The following is a 20235-nucleotide window of genomic DNA, read 5'->3' on the forward strand; positions in this document are numbered from 1 at the left end:
TGAGCATACCCGGGGTGCTGCCCGGCGTGGGGCTGCGCTGGCTTCCCCAGGGGTGCTGAGGGTCCTGGGGTCACAAGGTGACAACAGGGACCAGTCAGAGGGATTTGCTTCTCTAAGGGTGATGCACTTCACCGTGCCACCCCACATCTAAGTGAGCGTCTACACCAGCTGCGGGGGGTCCAGGCGTTCGGACCACTGCCCTGCTTCGGCTGAGCAGCAGGCCCGGCCCTGGAGCGCTCGGCCTCGCAGGTGGACAGTCCGCACTCCGGGCTCACTGCTCTGCCTGCCACCGGGGACTGGCTCCGTCTGCATTTCTATGCAGGGCTGAAGGGAACGTTTTTTAATTCATGAGCCTTGGGGATACCCTAACGGCTGATTTTGGCTGCTGCTCGTTATTTAGAAGAGTTAAGGGGGCAGTCTCCGTTTCCAGACATCTTTCTCCCAGGGGAAACCCACTCAGAATCCCATTTACTTGCCCCCTGCTTGTCATTCTGGTAGCAACCGGGAAAGAGAAGAAACCTTCTGGGCCAGTGGGAGGCAGCAGACACGCTCCCTGACTTTGGTTGAGCAGGGGGTGCCACTGCACAGGCCTGCGGCCCCGGTGCCGTGCTCCAGGTTTTAGTCATCCATTCGCCTCCCAAGTGGCCAGAAAGTTACTGTCAGTCACCTCTGCCCCAGCCCAGTTGAGAGTCAGATGAGACTTGGAAGAGTTCCGGCACATTGCCCTTTACTCGGGGCCCTTCTGGAAGTTTGCTAATTGGACTCATGCAAATACTTATTGACAGTTTACTCTGTCAGAAATCATAGCAAGTGAATCGCAGAGGAGGCCAGGCCGAGGGACCTTGCAGATGAGATCTGCACGTGTCCTGCGTCACGTTTCTGCTGTTTCCATGTGCAGCAGGTTAAACAGTGCTTCTCCCAGCGCCCCTGCTCTCTGCGTTGTTCCCAGCCCTAGTGCACCGTGCCGGCCTGCCCGCCGAGCTGGATGGGTCTGACTGAGGGTGTTGTCCCGCACGCCCGAAGGGTATGACCTGAGCCTGCGGCCTCGAGCTCCGAGCCTCTCCCTTCCAGGCAAACTGGCCCTGATGCTTTTTAATCAGTAAAAATGGGATTTAAAATCAAACATTTTTCACTTGGCCCTCCTTCTGGTACACTTGGTTTACTCGGCTCAAGTTCTGTCGGGACGGGGCAGCGGGCAGAGTGCGGCTCAGATCGACTCAGCCCAGCCCGTGCAGACCCAGCAGGCCGTGCGTTTGAGGGAGGACTGGACCCAATACTGAGATTTTTTTTTTAATCTGACTGATAATTCTGTAAAGATAATTGGGGGGGTTGCTGTTAGGGCTGTGTGTATGTATGTGTGTGCGAACGTGTAATTTTTTTTACAGTGGCTGTCTAAAGTATTTTTTACAGTATGTTTAATAATCAGTGCTTTAAAAAGCAGTGGTATCCTTTAAAGTGGAGATTTGGTTCTAGAGCCCTGGGTGTGAAGCGGAGGCCACCCCGCAATGTTTCACCACCCGGCAGTATGGTCTGGGAGAGCCAGGAGGGCTTGCGACACCCCGCCAGGGTGGCGGGAAGCCAGCGCCACCGTCGGAGAGACAGAGAGACCCACAGTGGCTGGGCCAGCCTGCGTTTCCATTCCTAATGGGATACAGTATTTTTTAAATAAGGAGCCATACATTTTTTTTAAGTTTGAGATATGAATGTGATTTCTAATTGTATCAGACATTAATGTTTTAAAGCTATAACAAAGTTTAAAATTTCTACTTTTTGTTTTTCATTTATTTTAACTGTTCTTTTATCTATTAAATTGTTGTATGTGGATGGGGAAGTTTTGTTTCTCCTCTTAGCATTTGTTTCTATAACCAGAAATAAAATTATATATTAAAGAAATGACACTGGGGCTCGGTGTGGTCCTTGTGGGTGAGTGGCTGCTGAGGGACAGAGATGGTGCCTCTTGGGAGGAGCTCTCTGATGCCCACTGCTTAGCACGCGGCTGGTTTTCCACACAGATGCTGGATCCTCGCTCCCTTGGCCAGTCCCCTTCCTCTCCTGCAGCTGCTTGGCTCCAGGGGCACCGCCTCCTCATCCCCAGCACCAGTCACCCTCAACATTTCCACTTTGGCTCCGTAAGGGCATCTCAAAACCGGAGTCCTGAATTCCCGCAGATGAGCTCCTACCCTCCTTCCGAAGCCTCCCTGACCTCCTTCCACTGCACTGTCTGCTTTATCTTCCTGGCGTTGATCACTGTGGGGCTTATGGGTAGTCTGTATGTGTGACCACTGCCACTGCCGCCTGCCCAGTCCACGAGGGCAGGGACGTGGCCTCTCGGGTTCACTGTTCCCCAGGACCAAAAAGGCAGCCCAGCACAGCCTGGGGACTCAGCCATCGCTTGTTCATTGAATGAAGGACTCCACAAGCTTCCCGTCCCCTCCCGCCCCAATGCCAAGTGAAGGGCAGCCCCTGATAAACCCGAACCGGGTGCTGCCTTTGATGTCCCTTCCTCCTGCCATCTCCAGACCCATCCGTCACCCGGTGCTGCTGCCGCCACAGCCACAGCCTCCTGCTCTCGTGCCTTTGACGCACGTGCCTCGCCTAGGCCTTCCCCTCCCTCCCCTGGGCTCCCCGGAGGCCCTGCCGGGTGGTGGGGTAGCAGCATTGCTCACCCGGACTGTCGCGTCATCCCGTGTCCCCAGGCAGTCTGCAGGGTGGAAACACTGAATTACCAAACTGGCCTTCCCTCTCTGAGCCTGCTGCCCTGCCTGCAGAACAGAGGTACCGAGCGACAGCGCAGGCCGCCAAACCACAGGTGGCCCCAGTGCTCGGCGAAGCCTCGGGGAAACCTGCGGAGAGGCCAGCCACGCCCAGCCTCTGCGGGGCGCGGCCCCGCCCACCGCGCACGGCCCCGCCCACCGCGCACGGCGCGGCCCACGTGACCTCTTCAGGGCGTGCTGAGCGCACGACCCGCGACAGCGGCGCTGTGGTCCCAAGACCACCAGGAACCAGGACGCAGCGCCCAGGCGCCGGCGTCCACCGGGGGCCGCCCCGGGGTGGGGGCCGAGGTGCCGGGACGCTAAGGTTCCGGGGTCCCGAATCCGGAAGGCGCCCGGAAGCCAACCAGGACCCGCGGCCAGGGCGCCGAGGCCCCGCCCCCTGGAGCTCCGCCAAAGTCCATTGGTCGGGGGTCCGCCCGCCCTGCCCATGTGACGCGGCACGTGACCCCACCCGGAAGCCCGCCCCGCTTTTGGAGTCGCGACCGGCGGGGCGCCCGGGCCGCGGGTCCGGGAGGCGACGGCGCGATGTTCTCGGCGGGGGCGGAGAGGCTGCTCCACCAGGCCAGGTGCCCGCGCCTTCCCTCGGGGCGGGGCGGGGCGCGGCGACTCGAGGAGCCCGTCTGGCCCCGCGCTGGAGACTCGGGGGACGGGGAGGGTGGAGCTGGGCCCCGAAGGCGGTGGCACCCGGGCAGCGCCCCGGAGGAGGAGTGGCGACGCCGCGGGAGCGGGTCCCCGCTGACCGGCCCGGGGCTGGGGGTGAGCACCGGCGGAGCGGAGGCCGGACGCGGCCGGTCGCGGCGCTGTTGCTCCAGGGTCCAGAGCACAAAGCCCCAGCGAGGCCGCAGAGCCTGGTGGATGCGCCGCGGGGAGCTGTGCCCGGCCCAGGAGTTCGGGGCCCCGGGGCCTCGGGGCCGCGGTGGATGTTGTCATTGGAGAGATGGCTCTCCTGCGGGGTGCACTGGATGGGTGAGGCTGCCCACCGCCCCTGCCCGGAGCTGGCTCTGGGCTCCCTCCAACTAGTGGGTTGCCCCGTCCTCACCAGCTGACCAGCGATGGGGGAGAAGGGTGTAGGCCAGGACCAAAACCCCGCCTGGTGCTACTTGTTTAAAAGCAACATGCAGCCAGAACCGCAAGCCCACGGCAAAGTAAAGCGCTGGATTCTGCCCGCAGGTGTGGCTCAGTGGATTGAGCGTCCTCCCGTGGACTGAGGCCCAGTTCCCGTCAGGGCACTTGCCTGGGTTCCGGGCTCAATCCCCACTAGGGGGCGTGCAGGAGGCCGCCCGTAGACGTATTGCTCTCACATCGATGTTTCTCTCTCTCCCTTCCTCTCTTTGAGAAATCAATAAAAACATTTGTTAAAAATTGGATTCCGAGCTGGACAGTTGGTGGGAAAGATGAGGATGGTTGAGGCTGCTGTGATCCCAGCGAAGAGATAGATCTTGAATGCAGATGCGGTTCTAAAGGCTGTGACGAGGGCAAACGTCTTCTGGGGTCAAACAGCCCTTGAAAATCTACTGGAATATTTCGTGCGTTTGCAGCACCATCTCCCAGTCCATCCAACAGCCTGTCTTTCCTTCAGTGTTGGACAGATGTTCCAAAAGTCAAGTTCTAATATTCTAGTTCCAGTTCCAGTCTAATCCAAGTTCACTTGAATTTAGGGGCTTTATTAAATGGAAATAGATGTCTTTAAATAGTGGCATTTCACTCAACGTGCAACATACTCACCCCAAAGGTCTTGCAGACAGATATGTAAGGACTGAGACCCACTCAGATCTCCACTGGGTTTCCTCGCCCCACTCTGTCTTAGGTGGGGGGCTGGCTTGAGGGTAGTGTGTGCTTAGTATCCAGAAGTATAGTATATGAGTTACAGAGTTTCTCTCAGCTAGGATTTGGGGGAAATTAATAACTCAGGTCTTACTAGCTTTCACTATAGGTTTTACTTTGAGCCTGTGGGTTTGGGGAGCACTTAATACTGCTAAGGTTTGGGAGTTAGGATTTGGAGTGAATTTTAGTTTCCAAGTTTTTCAGAGATGGAAAGCAAGGGTGGAAAAAATTATCAGAAATAGCTCTCATAAGCTAAAGAAGAGGTGAAGAAAGTGGGACTCATGGGGAGCGCTAGAGGGCATGCAGCAAGGTCAAACCTGCAACCCAGGTACGTGCCCTTCCCAGGAATCAAACCCAGTACCCTCAACACTAACCATGGAGCCCACTGGCCAGGGCAAGTCCCCCTTACTATTGACTCCTAAACTCAATCGGTCTTAGTTCTACTCCCGGAAGAACAAAATCGGAATGTGTGGAGTCTCTGTTGTCATCGTAAATGGGGGTGGTAGTGTCTCTGACAGCCCTGTCCAGCAGGGGACAGGAGTAGCCCATGGATTGCTGAGCCCCAGGGAGAGAGGAACTCGATGGGCAGCCAGTCAGCTGATTTGCCATAAGAGACGTGTGGATGGTGGAATGGCTCTCCACCATGACACTCTCTGCTCAGTAGGGATTCTCCCTGCGTCCGTGGGTCGTTCCGTCACAGCTCAGGCAGCATTTCTAGGTCCCTCGACAAAGTCTGGATGCCAGGCTGCTGACAGCCCCCTCTTGGTTTAGGGAGATCCAGGACGAGGAGCTGAGGAAGTTCTGTTCCCGGGTCAGCACGCTGCTGCAGAAGGAGGACTTGGGGCCCGACACCGCAGATGCTCTGAGGAGGCTTTTCCTCATTGTCTCGGCCACAAAATACAACAGGAAGTAAGTGTGGTCATCTCTGGGCGTGCCTGGCAGGTGGCACATACCTTTCATGTTTGAGTCTGTGCACTTAAACCAGTGCTTAAGGGCTTCAAATGTAAAATTCTCTCCATCTGCCCAAGGGACCTGGGCCGATTCTCTGGGGTCCAGGGGAGCTCTGGGAGGCGGGTGCTCTCGCAGTGGTGTGACAGGCCACCCGGTCTGGCCGTCCCAGGCTGGAGAAGACGTGCGTGGATCTGCTGCAGACCACCCTCTGCCTGCCCGCCTGCCCCGAGCAGCTGCAGCTTCTCTGTGCGGCCATCCTGAGAGAGATGTCGCCCTGTGACAGCCTGAGCCTGTCCTGTGACCACATCCAGAGCACGCGGCAGCTGAGCCTGGTGGCCTCCGTGCTCCTGGCCCAGGTGAGGTGACTGTTGGCGCTCTGGTTGACCAGCCTGCCCCCGGCGTCCCTGGGGCCCCGGGAGAAGTAGTGGGCGGCGTGCAGTCCCCATGCGGGTGGGCTCAGCGTGGGTTCCCCTCCTTTCAGCAGTCTGTGGCTGCCTCAGGTGAGCCGGCACGTGGGTGCTTCTGGAAGGAGCAGAAAGGCCCGCCCGCCCTCTCCCCATCTTCCCTCCCCGAGTTCCTGGGGAAGCGGCCAGGGCGGCGCTCACGAGCCGTCATGCAGAACTGACGGCCCCCTTGCAGACGTCTTCAACAGACAGCTGGTTGCTCAGGCACTCGGGCAGGTCAGCCCTGCAGGCCCCACCTGTGTTTGATTCACAGGGCGACCGAAAGCAGGAGGTCAGACGCGTGGGCCAGCGTGTCTTCAAAGTCCTCGAGAGCCGACAGCCCGAGGGGCCCAGTCTGAGACCCCTCCTCCCGGTCGTGTCCAAGGTCGCCAGTCTCGCCCCAGGCACCTTCCATGAAGGTACCCCTTCCTGAGAGGCCGGGACCCCTGCCCAGGAATAGAGATGAGCCCGTGTGGGGAGGGAGGTGGGACGGGGTGGTCGTGTCTGCGTGGCTGTCAGGGAGGAGTGTGCGACTCTGTGGGAGCCGCTTGTTCTCCAGAAAGACCTAGCAGTGCCCCTGCAGCCTGAGTCGGGGTGGGGTCTGCCTAGTCCCACAGCGTTGTCCCCGCCCCTCTCTAGACCAGACCAACCTGCTCAGCAAGAGGCTGGTGGACTGGCTCCGCTATGCCAGCGTCCAGCGGGGGCTTGCCCATTCTTCTGGAGGCTTCTTCTCCACGCCCAGGGCCCGGCAGGTGAGGCGGGAGGGACCCACAGACCCCTCCATCCCTGGGCCACCTTGGCCAGCCTGCCGCAGGTCCCCATTGCCTCTTGCTGGCCTTCCACAGACCCTGGTTCCAGGTGGGGGAGAGGTTTACGTCACAGAGGGTCACAGCCCCCAGCCCAAGATGCTCTGAGCGTCTTGAGGCCTGGAACCTACTGATGGGAGTCACTCGTCTGACGGAGAGCCGTATTCTTAACCCGTGTTTATGCATCTTGCAAAGCCGAGGGTGGCTGAGCCTGGTGACCTTTCCAGTCCAGGCCCCCCACCCCCAGCGCCACCTGTCCTCTCTCGCCTCCCACAGCCAGTTCCGGTCACTGAGGTCGACGGGGCTGTGGCCACAGACTTCTTCACGGTGCTGTCCACGGGCCAGCGCTTCACGGAGGACCAGTGGCTGAACGTACAGGCCTTCTCTATGCTGCGGTCCTGGCTGCTGCTCAGCGGCCCCGAGAGCCCGGGTGCCCCGGACACAGGTGGGACCCGCATGCTCCTGAGGGACACCGGCCGCCTGAGCCGAGCCTCCTTGGCACCGCAGACGTGTCAGAAGCAGGGTGATCATTCAGGGCGGTCACACAGCCCTCTCCACTCAGCTCCTTGTCCTCTGCAAACTGAGCTGCTCAGCCTGGACCTCCTGAGGGTGTCCAGTGAGGGGCGGCCGCTGGGGGTGACACTGGGCACTGGGCCGTGCCTGGGGTGACTGCCATAGCAGCTCCCTGTGTGCTCGGGACCCTCACCCCTCTGAGTGCCTTCGTCCTTCCTCCAGATGACAAGTCAGAGGGCTCCACCCTGTCCGTGCTGTCGGCCGCCTCCTCCACCAGCCGCCTGCTGCCGCCCCAGGAGCGTCTTCGGGAGAAGGCCTTTGAGTACTGCCAGCGTCTCATCGAGCAGAGTGACCGGCGTGAGTCCAGGGGCTGCCCCTCCCGCGGGTCATGCGGTGCTCACGGGGCCGGAGGCCGCAGCTCCTCTCCCAGGATCCTTTGTTTCCAGGCATCAGCCCCGGGGAGCTCAGCCTGGACAGAACCCCTCCCCAGGCTCTCGGGGCTGCCTCCCCAGCTTCGCTTACACCTCCCCTGGGGACAGTGTCTGCCAAGCCTGTCCCACCCTCCGCTCCCAGTGGGTGGTCGTCGCCTACTCCCGTAGCTCCTAGGACGTGTGTGCCTCCTGTTTGGCTGCCCGGAGCTGGCACAGAGACCTGTCTCCTTTCTCCTCCCCACAGGAGCCCTGCGGAAGGGGGACTCGGACCTGCAGAAAGCTGTAAGTGCGGGGGGCCAGGGGCCAGGGGCAGTCGGGGGCTCTCCCCTGTCTGAACTCGGCCTTGGCCTCCCCGCAGTGCCTGGTGGAGGCGGTGCTGGTGCTGGACGTGCTCTGCCGGCAGGACCCCGCCCTCCTGTACCGCACCCTCTCCTGCCTGAAGGCCCTGCAGGTGCGGCTGTGTGCGGACCCCGCCTGCGTGCGGGCGCTGCTGCCCCTTGCCCAGTTCTTCCTGAACCACGGTGAGCCTAGAGGTCACGCACGGGCGCAGGGCTGCCCGGGGCTCGAGGGAGAAAGGACAGTCCCCAGCCCGGGCAGCTCCGGTCTTCAGGCACTGCCCTCCCGCGCCGCTCGATGGCGTCCTCCAGTGGGCGGTTAGCGTTGGACGGCAGCGGTTTCAGATGGATTCACAGAGCGAGTTAAAATGTCACTAACCGTACGTCACTCGGAACTTGCTTTGCATCGGAATTCATGAGCTTCCAAAGCACATTCCACCTGGTGCTCCTCAGGGGACGTCTGTGGCTGCAGCCACGTGGGAGGCTGGATGCGGTTCTGCTGGTGTGTCTTGTGCAGGGTCCCAGAGACCCTGAGGGGCCTGCCCGGCCACAGGGGCGTCCTCGCGACAGGCGGCGGAGGCTCCCCCGGCCCGCGCCCTGACGGACCTGTGCCCTCAGGGGAGGCAGCGGCCGTGGACTCGGAGGCCGTCCACCAGCACGTGTTCACCAGGGTGCCCGCCGAGCACTTCCACAGCCCGGTGCTGGCCTTCGAGCTGGTCCAGTTCTGCAGGGACAGCCTTCCTCTGCTCGGCAGAAACCTTGGCGTTCTCAGACTGAGCTTCCCCAACCTGTTCAAGGCACGCTCGCTCATCTGGGGCCAGAGTGGGACGGAAGGGGCGGGCTCTCCCTCCAGTGTGGGCCGGTAGCCTGGGGTGCAGGGCAGAGGGCGAGGCGTGGGGCGGCCCGGGTGTCCATACCCCTCAGATAGCTGTTCGCTGGCGGGAGAGCCTTGTGCTGGTCCCCTCGAGAAGGTCCAGAGTGTAGCGTCTGTCTGGCAGTCTGGCCTGCCCTTCAGTGCCATTGGTTTTTGATGTGTCTTCTGGGACCGGCAGTCACCGTGTAGCGTTTTCAAAACCTTTGGGACTTAGTCCTTTAATTGGAGAAGCAACGGTGACGCGTGGGGAGCAATTTAGTCGTCGGTGCAAAGTGAACACAGAGCCAGGAGAACAGTGAGAAACTGAAGGGAGTGTTGCAGACCCCGGGTCCCCGTGCAGACACCCTGCCCGACACAGCGCCCCGTGACGGCTGCTGCGGGCCCTGCCTGTCGCTGCAGCTCCTGGCCTGGAACAGCCCGCCCCTCACCTCCGAGTTCGTGGCGCTGCTCCCGGCGCTGGTGGACGCTGGCACGGCCGAGGAGATGCTGCACGCGCTGCTGGACCTGCCGTGCCTGACCGCGGCCTTGGACCTGCAGCTCAGGTGAGCCGCCCCTGCCGGAGCGGGGCCCCAGAGCCTCAGCCTGTCTTCCTTCAGCGGCGGGCCCGCACGCCCACCGCAGGCCCCTGCCCCTCCCTGCAGGTGCCGGGCCGCAGCCCCTTCTCATCACCCCAAAGCTCTTCAGGCCAGGGCGCTGAGATATCATGGTGCCCGTGGGCGCCCTTGAGGGCCCGGCTGCGTCCAGCCTGGTTGGCCTGCCCGGAGCCACGTGAGCCCGGCCTCAGACGTCTGTCCACTCACAGGTCGTCACCAGCTGTGTCCGAGAGGCCGCTCTGGGATGTCTCCCTCAGGATCCCCAGCTGCCTGGAGGCCTTCCGGGACCCGCAGTTGCAGGGTCTCTTCCAGCACCTGCTGCGCGCCGAGGCCAGGGGGACCGCGGAGAGGTAGGGCCCTCAGGCGGGGAGCCCGGGACAGCCTCTGGACAGGGCCCTGCGTCCTCTGACCTGGAGAGACCGCTGCCAGGGCCCCTCCACAGCAGGCACCGACCGCGGCACCTGGTGTGCGGCTCAGCCACGCGCGTCAGCCCTCGCAGCTCCGCGAGGTGGGCGCTGTCTCCGGGCCCGGTGGAGAAACCTGCTTGGCGCCCCTTGGAGAGGAGACTCAGGGCTGGAATGAGGCCTCCTCGCCCAGATGCCTCGCCTCAGCCCACCGCCTCCCTCACCCCATGGGGCGGGCATCTGAGGAGCTAGAGGCTGGTGACGAGAGGGCTTGGGAGCACACGAGATGCGGGTGACAGGGAGACCTCCTTTCCCGAGGCCGTGCGCGTGGTCCCGGAACCTGGTCCGTGGCGCTCAGACCCTCCTGCTCCCGCAGGCCCTGGCCTTGGGTTACATGGGTCCGTGTGTTCAGAGCGTGTCCGGGGCACCAGGCGGATGCGGGCGGGCGTCAGTGAGCCGGGCCCTGTGTCCCCAGGTTGGCGCCACTCCACCAGGTGCTGCAGCCCATGGCCAGCTGTGCCCGGGTGCTCCAGTGTGCCCAGGCAGTGCCCACCCTGCTGCAGGCGTTTTTCTCGGCAGTGACCCAGGTGAGCCCGCTGCCCAGGCCCCGTTGCCACAGCCTCATACCCCTCGGCCGAGGGCCAGTCTGGAGTGTAGGACTGTGGCCTTGACCATGGGAGAGCTGCCGCCGAGAGGCAGTGAGGGCGCCAGAGGAAAGCACTCCCTCCCCCCCCCGCCCTGTCCCTCTTGCCCAGCCCTCCCTCTCCCCAGGGTGGCCGCAGGGCAGCCAGGACCAGAGCAGGTGCAGCAGGAGCAGGTGCTCGGTGGTGGAGCTGAATCTGTCTCTCGACCCCAGTTTGCTGACAGGGCCCTGACCATCCGGCTGGCACGGCTGCTCCTGGAGAGGAGCGACTCGCTGTACCAGGTCCCGGGCTACGAGGCCCGCGTGCACAGGTGAGTCCCCGGCCCAGGCCTCGCCCCTCGGAGGGTCCCAGTGTGCGTCCCCCACTCCCCTGGCTGCTGCAGCCCCGGCCCAGCCTCGGTCCCGACAGCCTCCGTCCTACCCCGCGGTGTCCGGGCTTCCCCCCTTTCTGAAGGCCTGGTGTGCACACTGCACTCTGGGCACTGAGGACAGAGCTGTCCCGGCCTCCTCCCCAGCAGGGCGAGAGGCTCCGTCAGGGGCCGGAACTGTCTTCGTCAGCTGGACTGTCTCCGGACGCTTTCTGGCTCTCGTGGGTGGGCTGTGAGTCTGGGTCTTCGGGGACAGTCCCCAGCCTGCAGCACCCTCTCCGAGCAGGGTGCTGAGTTCCGAGTTCCTGGCCCTGTGCGAGCGGCACCCCTCTCTGGTGGCTGAGCTGGCGAAGGAGCTCCTGGCGTTCGTGGGCAGCGGGAGCGGCATGCGCAGCGGCGGGAACGTGCTCACCTCTGTGGTAAGGCCAGGCGCCCATCCTCCGCCAGACGCCGGACCCGCGTGGGCCTGGCAGGCGCTGAGGTGCTCTCCCACAGGTGTGGGCCATCGGCGAGTACGTGTCGGTGAGCTGGGACCGGCGGTGCACCGTGGACCAGATCAACAAGTTCTTCGAAGCCCTGGAGGCCCTCCTGTTCGAGGTCACCCATTCCCGCCCCTCGGCCACCCTTCCCAAGTGTCCCCCACAACTCATCACCGCGCTTATGACCACGCTGACCAAGCTGGCCTCCCGCAGCCAAGACCTGATCCCCAGGTACAGGTTTGGCAGGAAGAGGGGCCCTGATAGCTCCCGAGGGGAACAGAAAGTGGCTGTGGAGGCGTCCCAGTCCCAGCGGCCAGGACACAGCATGGTGCCCAGGGGTTCTGGCTGTGTACAGGCCGCGGGGTCTGTGGGCACTGCCACTCCTCCAAGCTGCAGCCACACTAGCTGGGCACCTTGGGTGTCTGAGCCCCTCCCGAGACCCCGGCCATGTGAGGGCTGCACCTGCAGCTGACTGGCTGGGACCCTTCGTCCCCAGGGTCTCTCTGTTCCTGTCAAAGATAAGGACCCTGGCCCAGAGCCCAGCCCTGGGCTCCCTGCACGGCCAGGAGGACGCAGGTGCCATCGGTACACGGGCCACCGAGCTGCTGAACCTGCTGAAGATGCCCAGCGTGGCTCAGTTTGTGCTCACACCCAGCATGGAAGTGTCCGAGTCCCGCTATCACCGCGACACCGTCACAGCCCTGCCGCTGGCCCTGCGCACGGTCAGCCGGCTGGTAGAGAAAGAGGCGGGCCTCCTGCCAGGGTGAGGGACAGCGGCCGGGTTGATGCCAGCTGGGGCCGCAGAGTAAGAGCCTGGTGCTAGGGCTGCACCAGGGCCTCAATGGTCGCGAAACCTGGAGGGGCCGAGGCCCAGGAGGAGTCCAGTGGATCCCAGCCCCTCGGGCTGGTCAAGGCTGTCAGGCTGACCCTGTGAGTGTTGTGTCTGAACCTTGTCTCTCGTCACCATGCCAAGCTGTGTTGTGAGACAGCCCTGCTTTGTGGCCCTAGGCCTTTTGGGACTGGATGGGAACTGCAAGAACAGGCTCAGACAAAATAAATGTCTTTTGGAAGTATCTGTGTGCACAGGGCAGGGCTGTTCCCTTCACTCCCCCCACCCCCTGGGGTAGGGCCAGGTACAGACCCCAGCAGACAGGGTCTGTGTGCACAGGGCAGGGCTGTTCCCTTCACTCCCCCCACCCGCCCCCCAGGGTAGGGCCAGGTACAGACCCCAGCACACAGCCCACAGCTGCTTCCTCCCCAGGACACTGTTCGATGCTTCTGGGAGAGTGGTCCCCAAGATTCAAGGGACCCTTGCCTGGCCGGGCAGGACACATGGGGCTGCTCCTTGCCGCTTAGTCCCCTCTGTACGAGGGTGGACATGGTTCCAGGAGTAACAGATCACAGGGAGGGAGGAAGCCTGTGACTCTCCCACAGGTGACAGCTGCCATGTGTGTGTGTGGGGGGCGGGGGGGTGCATTTGGTCAGTGTGCTTTTTTGTTAGTCCTCACCCAAGGATGTTTTTTGTGTTGATTTTCAGAAAGAGTGGGAGGGAGGGGGAGGGGAGGAGAGAGAAAAACATCAGTGTGAGAGACACATGGTCACCTCCCACACACACCCTGACCAAGGCTGGGGGTTGAACCCAGAACCCAGCTACGTGCCCTTCACTGGGACTCAAACCCACGACCTTTCAGTACAGGGGCCAGCGCTCTGACCATGGAGCCGCCGGCCAGGGCATCAGTGCACTGCTTCATTGCACCTTCTTACGCTCCCGCATACCAGAGACGTGCAGGCCAGGGCCCCGGGCTCTGCTCGGTGCGCTGCAGGTGCTGTGCCCTTCGCTGGCCTGCAGCCGTGTGGAGAGGGAGGGCAGGCCCACTGAGCAGACGGCTCCCACAGACCTGGCTCGCAGCGGCCCCAGTACTTGCCCTGGGAGCTCTGCTCAGAGTAAATCTGGTTGCTCCGGGATTATCCCCAGCGGGGAGACTCACTGAGTGCGGTGGGGCAAGAGCTGGGGTCCTCCAGCCCCAGCCTTTCTCGCCTCTCTTCAAGTCTCAGCCAAGCTTGTAGGTCAGCTCCAGGGCCACCAGGTGGTGCTGCTGCTCCGCGAGCCTCCTGCCTCGCCGCCTGGTCTGGCCCTGCCCCGCCTCCGCAGGCTCCACCCCCATGGCCCGGCCCCGCCCCTCAGGCCCCTGAGGAGGGAGGAGCAGGTGGGGCGGGGCTGGCAGAGCAGGGTGTGCCCCTCCAATCTACCTGGGCTCACCTCGGCCGGTTTCCCAGAAGCGAAGTGACCTCTGGTGGGCTAGGGCGTGTGCGCCAAGGACACTCTGACTCCCCGGACTGGTGACCCCACGCACCGCCCTCCCCAGACCACACCCCTCACCCTGTTCGGCGCGGGACTCACATCCAAGCACCCGGGTGGAGCATGGGCCCCCGGGGGGACATGGGGCCTTCATTCTGCCCCAGCTCACAGCTTTGGAGTGGTGGCTGTGCCCCTGGAGAGGAATGCAGGGAGGGATTGAACCCCTAATTCTGCCGGCCTCAGGCCAGTGTCTGAACTAGGGGGTGAGGGGCTGCAGCATTTCTAGTTTCTTGGGTTCAATCATTTTTTTGTAATCTTTACCCCGGATATTTTTCCATTTATCTTCGGGGCGGGGGGGGGCATCAACTTGAGACATGGATCAGTTGCCTCCTGCGCAACCCCGACCAAGACTGGGGACTGAACTGCAACCGAGGTCCGTGCCCTTGACCAGAATCAAACCCAAGACACTCTGGTCCGTGGGCCAATGCTCTTAACAGCTGAGCCAAACGCCAGGGACGTACTTTTTTTTTCTTCAGTATATTTTTATTGATCTTTTGGATAGAGGAAGGGCCAGAGAGAGAAACAGTGATCAGCTGCTCCCTGCACTCCCCCACGGGATCGAGCCCGCACAGGACATCAGTCCAGGACCTCTGGGTCCATGGGACTGAGCCACACCTGCTGGGCTCAGCCGTACATTTAAAGATTATCAAAGAACGTACATGCATGTATGTATAACCAGTGGACATAGACAACAATGCTGGGGGGGGGGGCATCTGTAGCAAAAATAAATTATTTAATAAAAATAAGTAAATAAAATGATTTAAGAAAACACATTGATCCAGCATTTGGGAGCTGGGCGGTGGGAGGCCATCAGGCAGGGGATCCTGGGACCTAACTGACCTCCAGCCACCTGTGCGCTTCTCCTGTGCCCACTGCGGGGCGCCTGGGACCCACCCAGGACACCCATGGGGGCTGGAGGCACCAGCTTGCCATGTGAGGGCTGCATCTGCAGCTGACTGGCGGGACCGGCACCCCCAGGGCTTCTGTTCCTGTCAAAGATGAGGACCCTGCCCCCCCAAGCCCAGCCTGGGTTCCCAGCACTGTGAGGCGGACCGGGCCACCAGCTGTGACCCTACCGAAGGCGCCCAGCCCAGAGGTAGGTGACAGAGCCCACTATCACCCCAACGCCAGCAGGGCCCGTGCAGGTGGAGGCGCTGGCCTCCTCCCAGGAAGGGGCAGTGGCTGGTGGGTGTAGATGAAGAGCCTCGTGTTAGGGCCGAGCCTCGGCTTCAGTGGGCTGAGGCCTGGGAGGAGGCCCAGGTCCCAGGGTGGGTTAAGACTCTCGCTTTATAACTTTCTCCTGGGGGTTCCAGACCCTTTCTTGGGGACCGCGGAGCGTGCGAGTACCCGGAGCACCTGCACGCTGACTGGAGCTGTACCCCCTGCTGGGGGCAGGCCGCCAGGGGGCCGGGCTCCACCGGGGCGGACACGGTCTGCCCTCACTAGGCCCTCCCAGCGCGTCTCCCGCGGGGCAGCGGCTGGGGCCCACGGCCCTCCCTCGCGGCAGCCCTGGGCCCGGGAGCCCAGCGCAGCACCCACTCCGACTCCACCCACGGCCACGCCAAGGATAGGAAAGATATTTATTGAATCTGTCTTCGTTAAAATCTTCCAAATAAAAGCTCTGTAACAAACATCACAACTTAGTGTTATCTGCCATATAAATAAAATATACACTAAGATGTACATTATCCACAGGGTGAGGGGCGGCGGCCAGTGCCCCGAGGGGACGGACCCCCAGGCCCCTAGGGAGGCGGCGAGCGGAAGCGGATTTTCTTGGCTGTTTCCACGTCAGACTTGGCGACCAGAAACCGCATCTTCTTGCCGCCATGTCGGATGAGGTCCACCGCCCTGAAACCAGTGACGGGGAGGGTGGCCGAGCTCCGGGAGGGTGGCGGGCCTCCCGGAGGTGCCCGGGGAGGGGTGGGCGGGGCCTCCCGGAGGTGCCCTGGGAGGGTGGGCGGGGCCTCCTGGAGGTGTCCAGGGAGGGTGGGCGGGGCCTCCTGGAGGTGCCCCGGGAGGGGACTCGAGCCTCTACCCCAAGGGGTCCCGTGCACTGGCTGTGAGGGCCTGGCAGCTGCCTACCCCCACTCTAAGAGGCTGGTGGCCGGTGGTTGGCAGGTGGAAGGAGGGGAGGGAAGGGTTGGGGGCACCCCCAGAGAGCTGGGCGGGGCTGTGCCTCCACTTCCTGGTCTCTGAGGTGGGAAAGGACGCACACAGCTTGGGCTCTGGGGATCAGGGTGAGAGTCGTCCTGCCGGGGGCCCTGGCCCTGGGGCACCCTGACAGCTTCACCACGCAGGCTGGGGTGTGGGGGGTACCTCAGGTAGCTGACGCCCATCAGGCTGCTGCCGTTCACCTCCAGGATGCGGTCTCCCAGCGACAGCCGGCCGTCAGCTGCTGCAGGGCTGCCTGGGAGCAGGGTCTGGATGTAGAGGCCGGGGGCCCCCAGGGGCGTGTGCTGCGGGGGATGCAGAGGCTCAGGGCTCCGTGGGCCCTGGCAGCAGGGTGGCCCAGACGCAGCCACCTCGGCCCACCAGGTCGCCAGTGTGTGTGCAGCCCAGCCCTGGGCCCCAACGCTGTTCTCAGGCCCAGGACACACCCCAAGGTCTGAGGACAGAGGCAGCGGCAGGCTGGGGGTAGCTCCGCACGGGCTCTTTCCCTCCCCTCACATTCCACAGAGATGCCCTGCGAGTCCCTGCCCCTCCGCACGCCAGGCGTCCCTGTAACCAGGAGCCCGGCCAGGGCCCACTCACCATCCCATCGATCAGGCCCATCCCCAGCCCAGAGGGGCCTCGCTCCAGCTCCACCAGGAAGACGTAGCAGGAGTCGTCTGCGTTGGAGCTGCGGTTGGAGGGGGCTGGAGGGGGCTCGTCCTCGGGGACCACACCGTCTCCTGGGGGACAAGGAGAGGGGCAGATGAGGGCAGATACGGGCCTGCGGCAGCCCGCAGCCGTCCCGAGTCCAGAGGAAGGGCGCTCACAGCTCCAGCGAGATGCCGGTGTGGGGAGACCCTGAACAGCAAGTCCTGGCCCTCCATGGGGTGATGGAGTTGGGGCCTGTGTGGGCGACACCCCGGTGTGCCTCGGAGGGGCACCTGGGTGCCCCCTGTGGCTGCCCCAGGATACCAGCCCCTCCCGTAGACCAGCTGTTTCCAGGGGGCTGGAAGGGGCTCTGCTGCTCACACCCAAGCCTCCCCTCCCCATCCACAGAACACTCCTGAACCCCCTTACCTCTCCTGTCACACCTCTAAGTGGTGACTCTGCTTCTGTCCCCCCAAGTGTCTCACCTGCTGATGGAAAGCTCTGGCCCCCAGCCCGGCACAAGGCCCCATGGAGCCTGCCCCCCGAGAGCTGGGGTTCTTCTCATCTCGGAAGCCCCCACTACCCACCCTGAGGGTCCTGTGCTTTCTCCAGGAGGTCAGTGTAGTGCCCACCCACTCCCACCCCCGGGGACCAGCCACGGGCACACAGCCCAGGTGGCCCTGCCCTCAGACACACTGAACAGCAAGGGGGGCAGACTCAATTCAGGACAGGGGCGGGGCTCCCTGGCCAGGCTGTTGGTAGCTGCCCAGCCCGGGCACCGCACACGCCCTGCCTCCCTGCCTCGGCCCCGCCCTCGTCCTCCCGACCCCTGACCTCTGACCCCTGGCCCCACGACAGAGGCTGAGGGGCCGTCCCTTCCGCTACCTGTGCAGAAGAGACTCCATCCCCCAGGAGGCTGCGTGTGGCCCGGCCACCGGCTGCCCTGAGCCTTCCTGTCTTGGGGCTGCGGGCTTTCAGGGGCAGGGACGGAGAGCCCAGGACGCACATGCCAACAAGACGCTAGGGGGGAATGACCCCAAGGGACCTGCCCAGGCGCCAGCAGGACCTGGAGTGGGGGTGCACGTGTGAACGGGGGAAAGGTCTCACCTTCTGGAGTCGCCCCCCGGGGGCCGCCTGGTCCGTTCCTCCTCCCTTCCAGGGGTGCTTTCCCACAGGGGCCGCCAGGGTTGGGCCAGTCAGGGCCGGTGGGTTCGAGTGGGGTGCCGGGAGGCGTGAGCAGGCAGGAGGAGCCTGTGTGCAGGGCTCCAGCCTGGGGGCCCCCACGGTTCCCTCGGCCCAGCTGTCTTCCTGGAGGGCCCTGTGCCTGGGGAGCCCCAGCCGAAGGAAGCAGGTGTGCCGAGCCAGCTTCACAGGCTCCCCTGCTGGGGTCCCTGGGAGCCAGGGGGCAGCTCTGGCCCTCGGGGTGCCCCTCGGGGGTGGGGTGGTGCAGGCCCTGCAGGAAAGAAAGAGCTCAGGCCAAGGGGCTCCCAGCTCTCCCTACCACTTCTTCCCCAGGGCCGGCAGCCGGGCCCTTCGTCCACCCCACTGTCGAAGCCCGAGCGTGGACCAGGCCGCTGGGCAGTACCTCATGCACCGGGGGCGGGGGGGGCCCACCGCTGGGGCTGGGCTTGCTCCGCAGGCCCCACAGGAAGTGGCGCAGGTAGAGAAGGTGCTGGTAGATGCTGTCGTCGGGGCAGTCTGCCTCCAGGTCCACCTGGAAGCCCTCGCTCGGCAAGACGATGGGCGGGGGGTTCTCGTAGGACTCCAGGACGTCCTCTGCAGGCAGGAGAGCGCCTGAGCCCCACCCGGGGCCCGTCCCTCCCGCACTGGGGAGCCGGGGACCAGCCCCAGCCAGGATGAAGAGTAGGCCCCTCCCTCTGGAGCTCTGGCTGGAACCCCAGGCTCTGCCTGTGCCCAGCAGCTCCCCCCAGAGGCTGAGCTGCTCAGCCCACAGGTCTGCAGCTCCTCCTGGCTCCCAGGCCCACGCTGCCCGCAACCCCCACGGCACCAGGGTCAGGACGGCCCGCGTGCACGGTGGGCTCTCCGTGAGCAGAAGCAGGGGGCCTGCACCCCGCACAGGCCTGGGCAGACCAGAAAGCGGGGGGCACATGCTGTCCGCAGAGCCTGCAGGCCTGCTCGGAGGTCTGCCCACGCCCAGCCCCTCCGCGAGGGGTGGGAGGACCATGTTCTAAGCCCTACTGCGCCCGTGTCCTCACCCCCTGTAACTGCCGTCTCTGTTCACGTTCGAACACACATAATGCTGACAAAGAGAGGTGCGTGTCTGACCTATAAAAACACACGCGCGTCCGGGTGTGTGTGAACACGGGCACGGAGCTCAGGAGCGCCCCCGTGGACGGCACAGTGGCGCCCGGCATGTGGCTCCCGCTCTTCCTGGTGGCTGTGCGCTGGGGGCAGCCCCACCCTCTGGCTCCATGAAGGGCAGGGAGTACCTTTGACCTGAGCCTGGAACTTACAACTTGGCCATGGACTGTGGGCTCCTTGTCCCCCAACTGCAGGTGTCCCCAGGAGGGGTGGGGCAGGGCAGGCGCCAGAGGAGGAGCCCAGGGCAGAGTCTGCGACACTCTGTGGGCTCCTCCAGAGACCCCCGGGAGTCTCCCCTGCCCCCAGCGTGGTCCTGCCCAAGGAGGGGCCTACCTGACTTGAAGGCATCAGGGTGGTCCTGGGGGCCAGGCTCCCAGGCACTCATGGGGCCCATGGCCGAGGCCAGCTGGTACTGAGTCAGGAGCCGGTGCAGCTGCGCAGGGCTCAGCGCAGGGAACTCGGCCCGCAGGTTTGCCCAGCTCATCTGAGTGACAAGAAGGTGCTCACAGTCAAGGCCCCGGACGGCACAGCCCACCCCAGGAAGGTCTGCCTGCTGGGTTCTCTGGGGGCAGAGGCAGAGGGCCAGACTCCCGGCTATACGTCCCAAGCCAGCACATAGGCCCTGGTGTCCACGCGGGACAGGCAGGTCAGTGAGGGGGCAACTGGGTGTGTTTTCTTCCTCTCCGAGCTCGTGGTTTCTCGTCCACTGTTGTGGCTCCGCGTGCCGGGCCTTTCCCTCCGCGGGTGCACGTCCAGTGTGGAGACAAGGGGCTAAGGGTGGGCGGTCCTGGTTTGTCTCGCTCCCTGGCCTCCATTTTCTTGGCTCTTGCTGGAGGCCAATGTTTGGACATTGGGCCTCATTCACTGGGCCTTTCATTTTTCTTCCTCACTTTGTTGCTCTTTTGCCTGGAGGTGGTTCGTGCTGACACTTGAGTCCTAGAATCCGTGCCCCTCACAGCTGTGGTCTCTCCAGGGCTGGGGGTGCTGAGAAGTCACCCAGCAGGGGCCAAGCACCCTCCGGTTTTATTGAGATATAATTATTACTATTAACTTTTGATGTATGATCTGAGTAATATCCCCTTCTTCATTTTTTATATTGACAATTTGAGTTTCCAGTTTTACTAAAGTTCTCAAAGAATCAACTCCTGGTCCTACTGCTTTTATTAAACATTTATTCAACTGTTCAAATAACTTTTCAAAGAACTGATTCTTGGCTTTTCACTTTTCTCTGTTACATACTTGCTATTTCATTGATTTCGGCTCTCCTCTATTACTTCCCTCTACTTGCTTTGGGTTTTACTTTTCTTTTTCATGCTT

At 63.0% G+C, this 20235-nt stretch overlaps 2 protein-coding genes across 3 annotated transcripts in view; one reads left to right on the forward strand and one right to left on the reverse strand.

The window, feature by feature from the left end:
• Positions 1–3277: 3277 nt before the first annotated feature.
• Positions 3278–12730, forward strand: AP5Z1 (adaptor related protein complex 5 subunit zeta 1). Of its 2 annotated transcripts, none has more exons than XM_036241396.1 (17): positions 3278–3340; positions 5370–5507; positions 5719–5905; positions 6267–6411; positions 6632–6744; positions 7075–7243; positions 7534–7668; positions 7987–8024; positions 8101–8263; positions 8696–8874; positions 9351–9493; positions 9754–9894; positions 10424–10535; positions 10805–10902; positions 11246–11378; positions 11455–11669; positions 11935–12730. In XM_036241396.1, exons 1-17 carry the CDS (start codon positions 3300–3302, stop codon positions 12203–12205), a joined length of 2421 nt encoding a protein of 806 aa, XP_036097289.1. In that variant the 5' UTR covers positions 3278–3299; the 3' UTR covers positions 12206–12730. The 2 variants fall into 2 exon arrangements, with proteins under 2 accessions (XP_036097289.1, XP_036097290.1); XM_036241397.1 differs by having other exon boundaries at positions 6282–6411.
• Positions 12731–15453: 2723 nt separating this feature from the next.
• Positions 15454–20235, reverse strand: part of RADIL (Rap associating with DIL domain) — a 45140-nt gene continuing 40358 nt past the window's right edge. The window contains 6 exon segments of the mRNA XM_036240468.1: positions 15454–15645; positions 16114–16253; positions 16549–16688; positions 17704–18099; positions 18211–18372; positions 19252–19402. Coding sequence (XP_036096361.1) covers positions 15540–15645; positions 16114–16253; positions 16549–16688; positions 17704–18099; positions 18211–18372; positions 19252–19402 — 1095 coding nt within the window. The 3' untranslated portion in view covers positions 15454–15539.

This window comes from Molossus molossus, unplaced genomic scaffold (assembly GCF_014108415.1).
Source record: "Molossus molossus isolate mMolMol1 unplaced genomic scaffold, mMolMol1.p scaffold_m16_p_4, whole genome shotgun sequence".
Taxonomy (NCBI): Eukaryota; Metazoa; Chordata; class Mammalia; order Chiroptera; family Molossidae; genus Molossus; species Molossus molossus.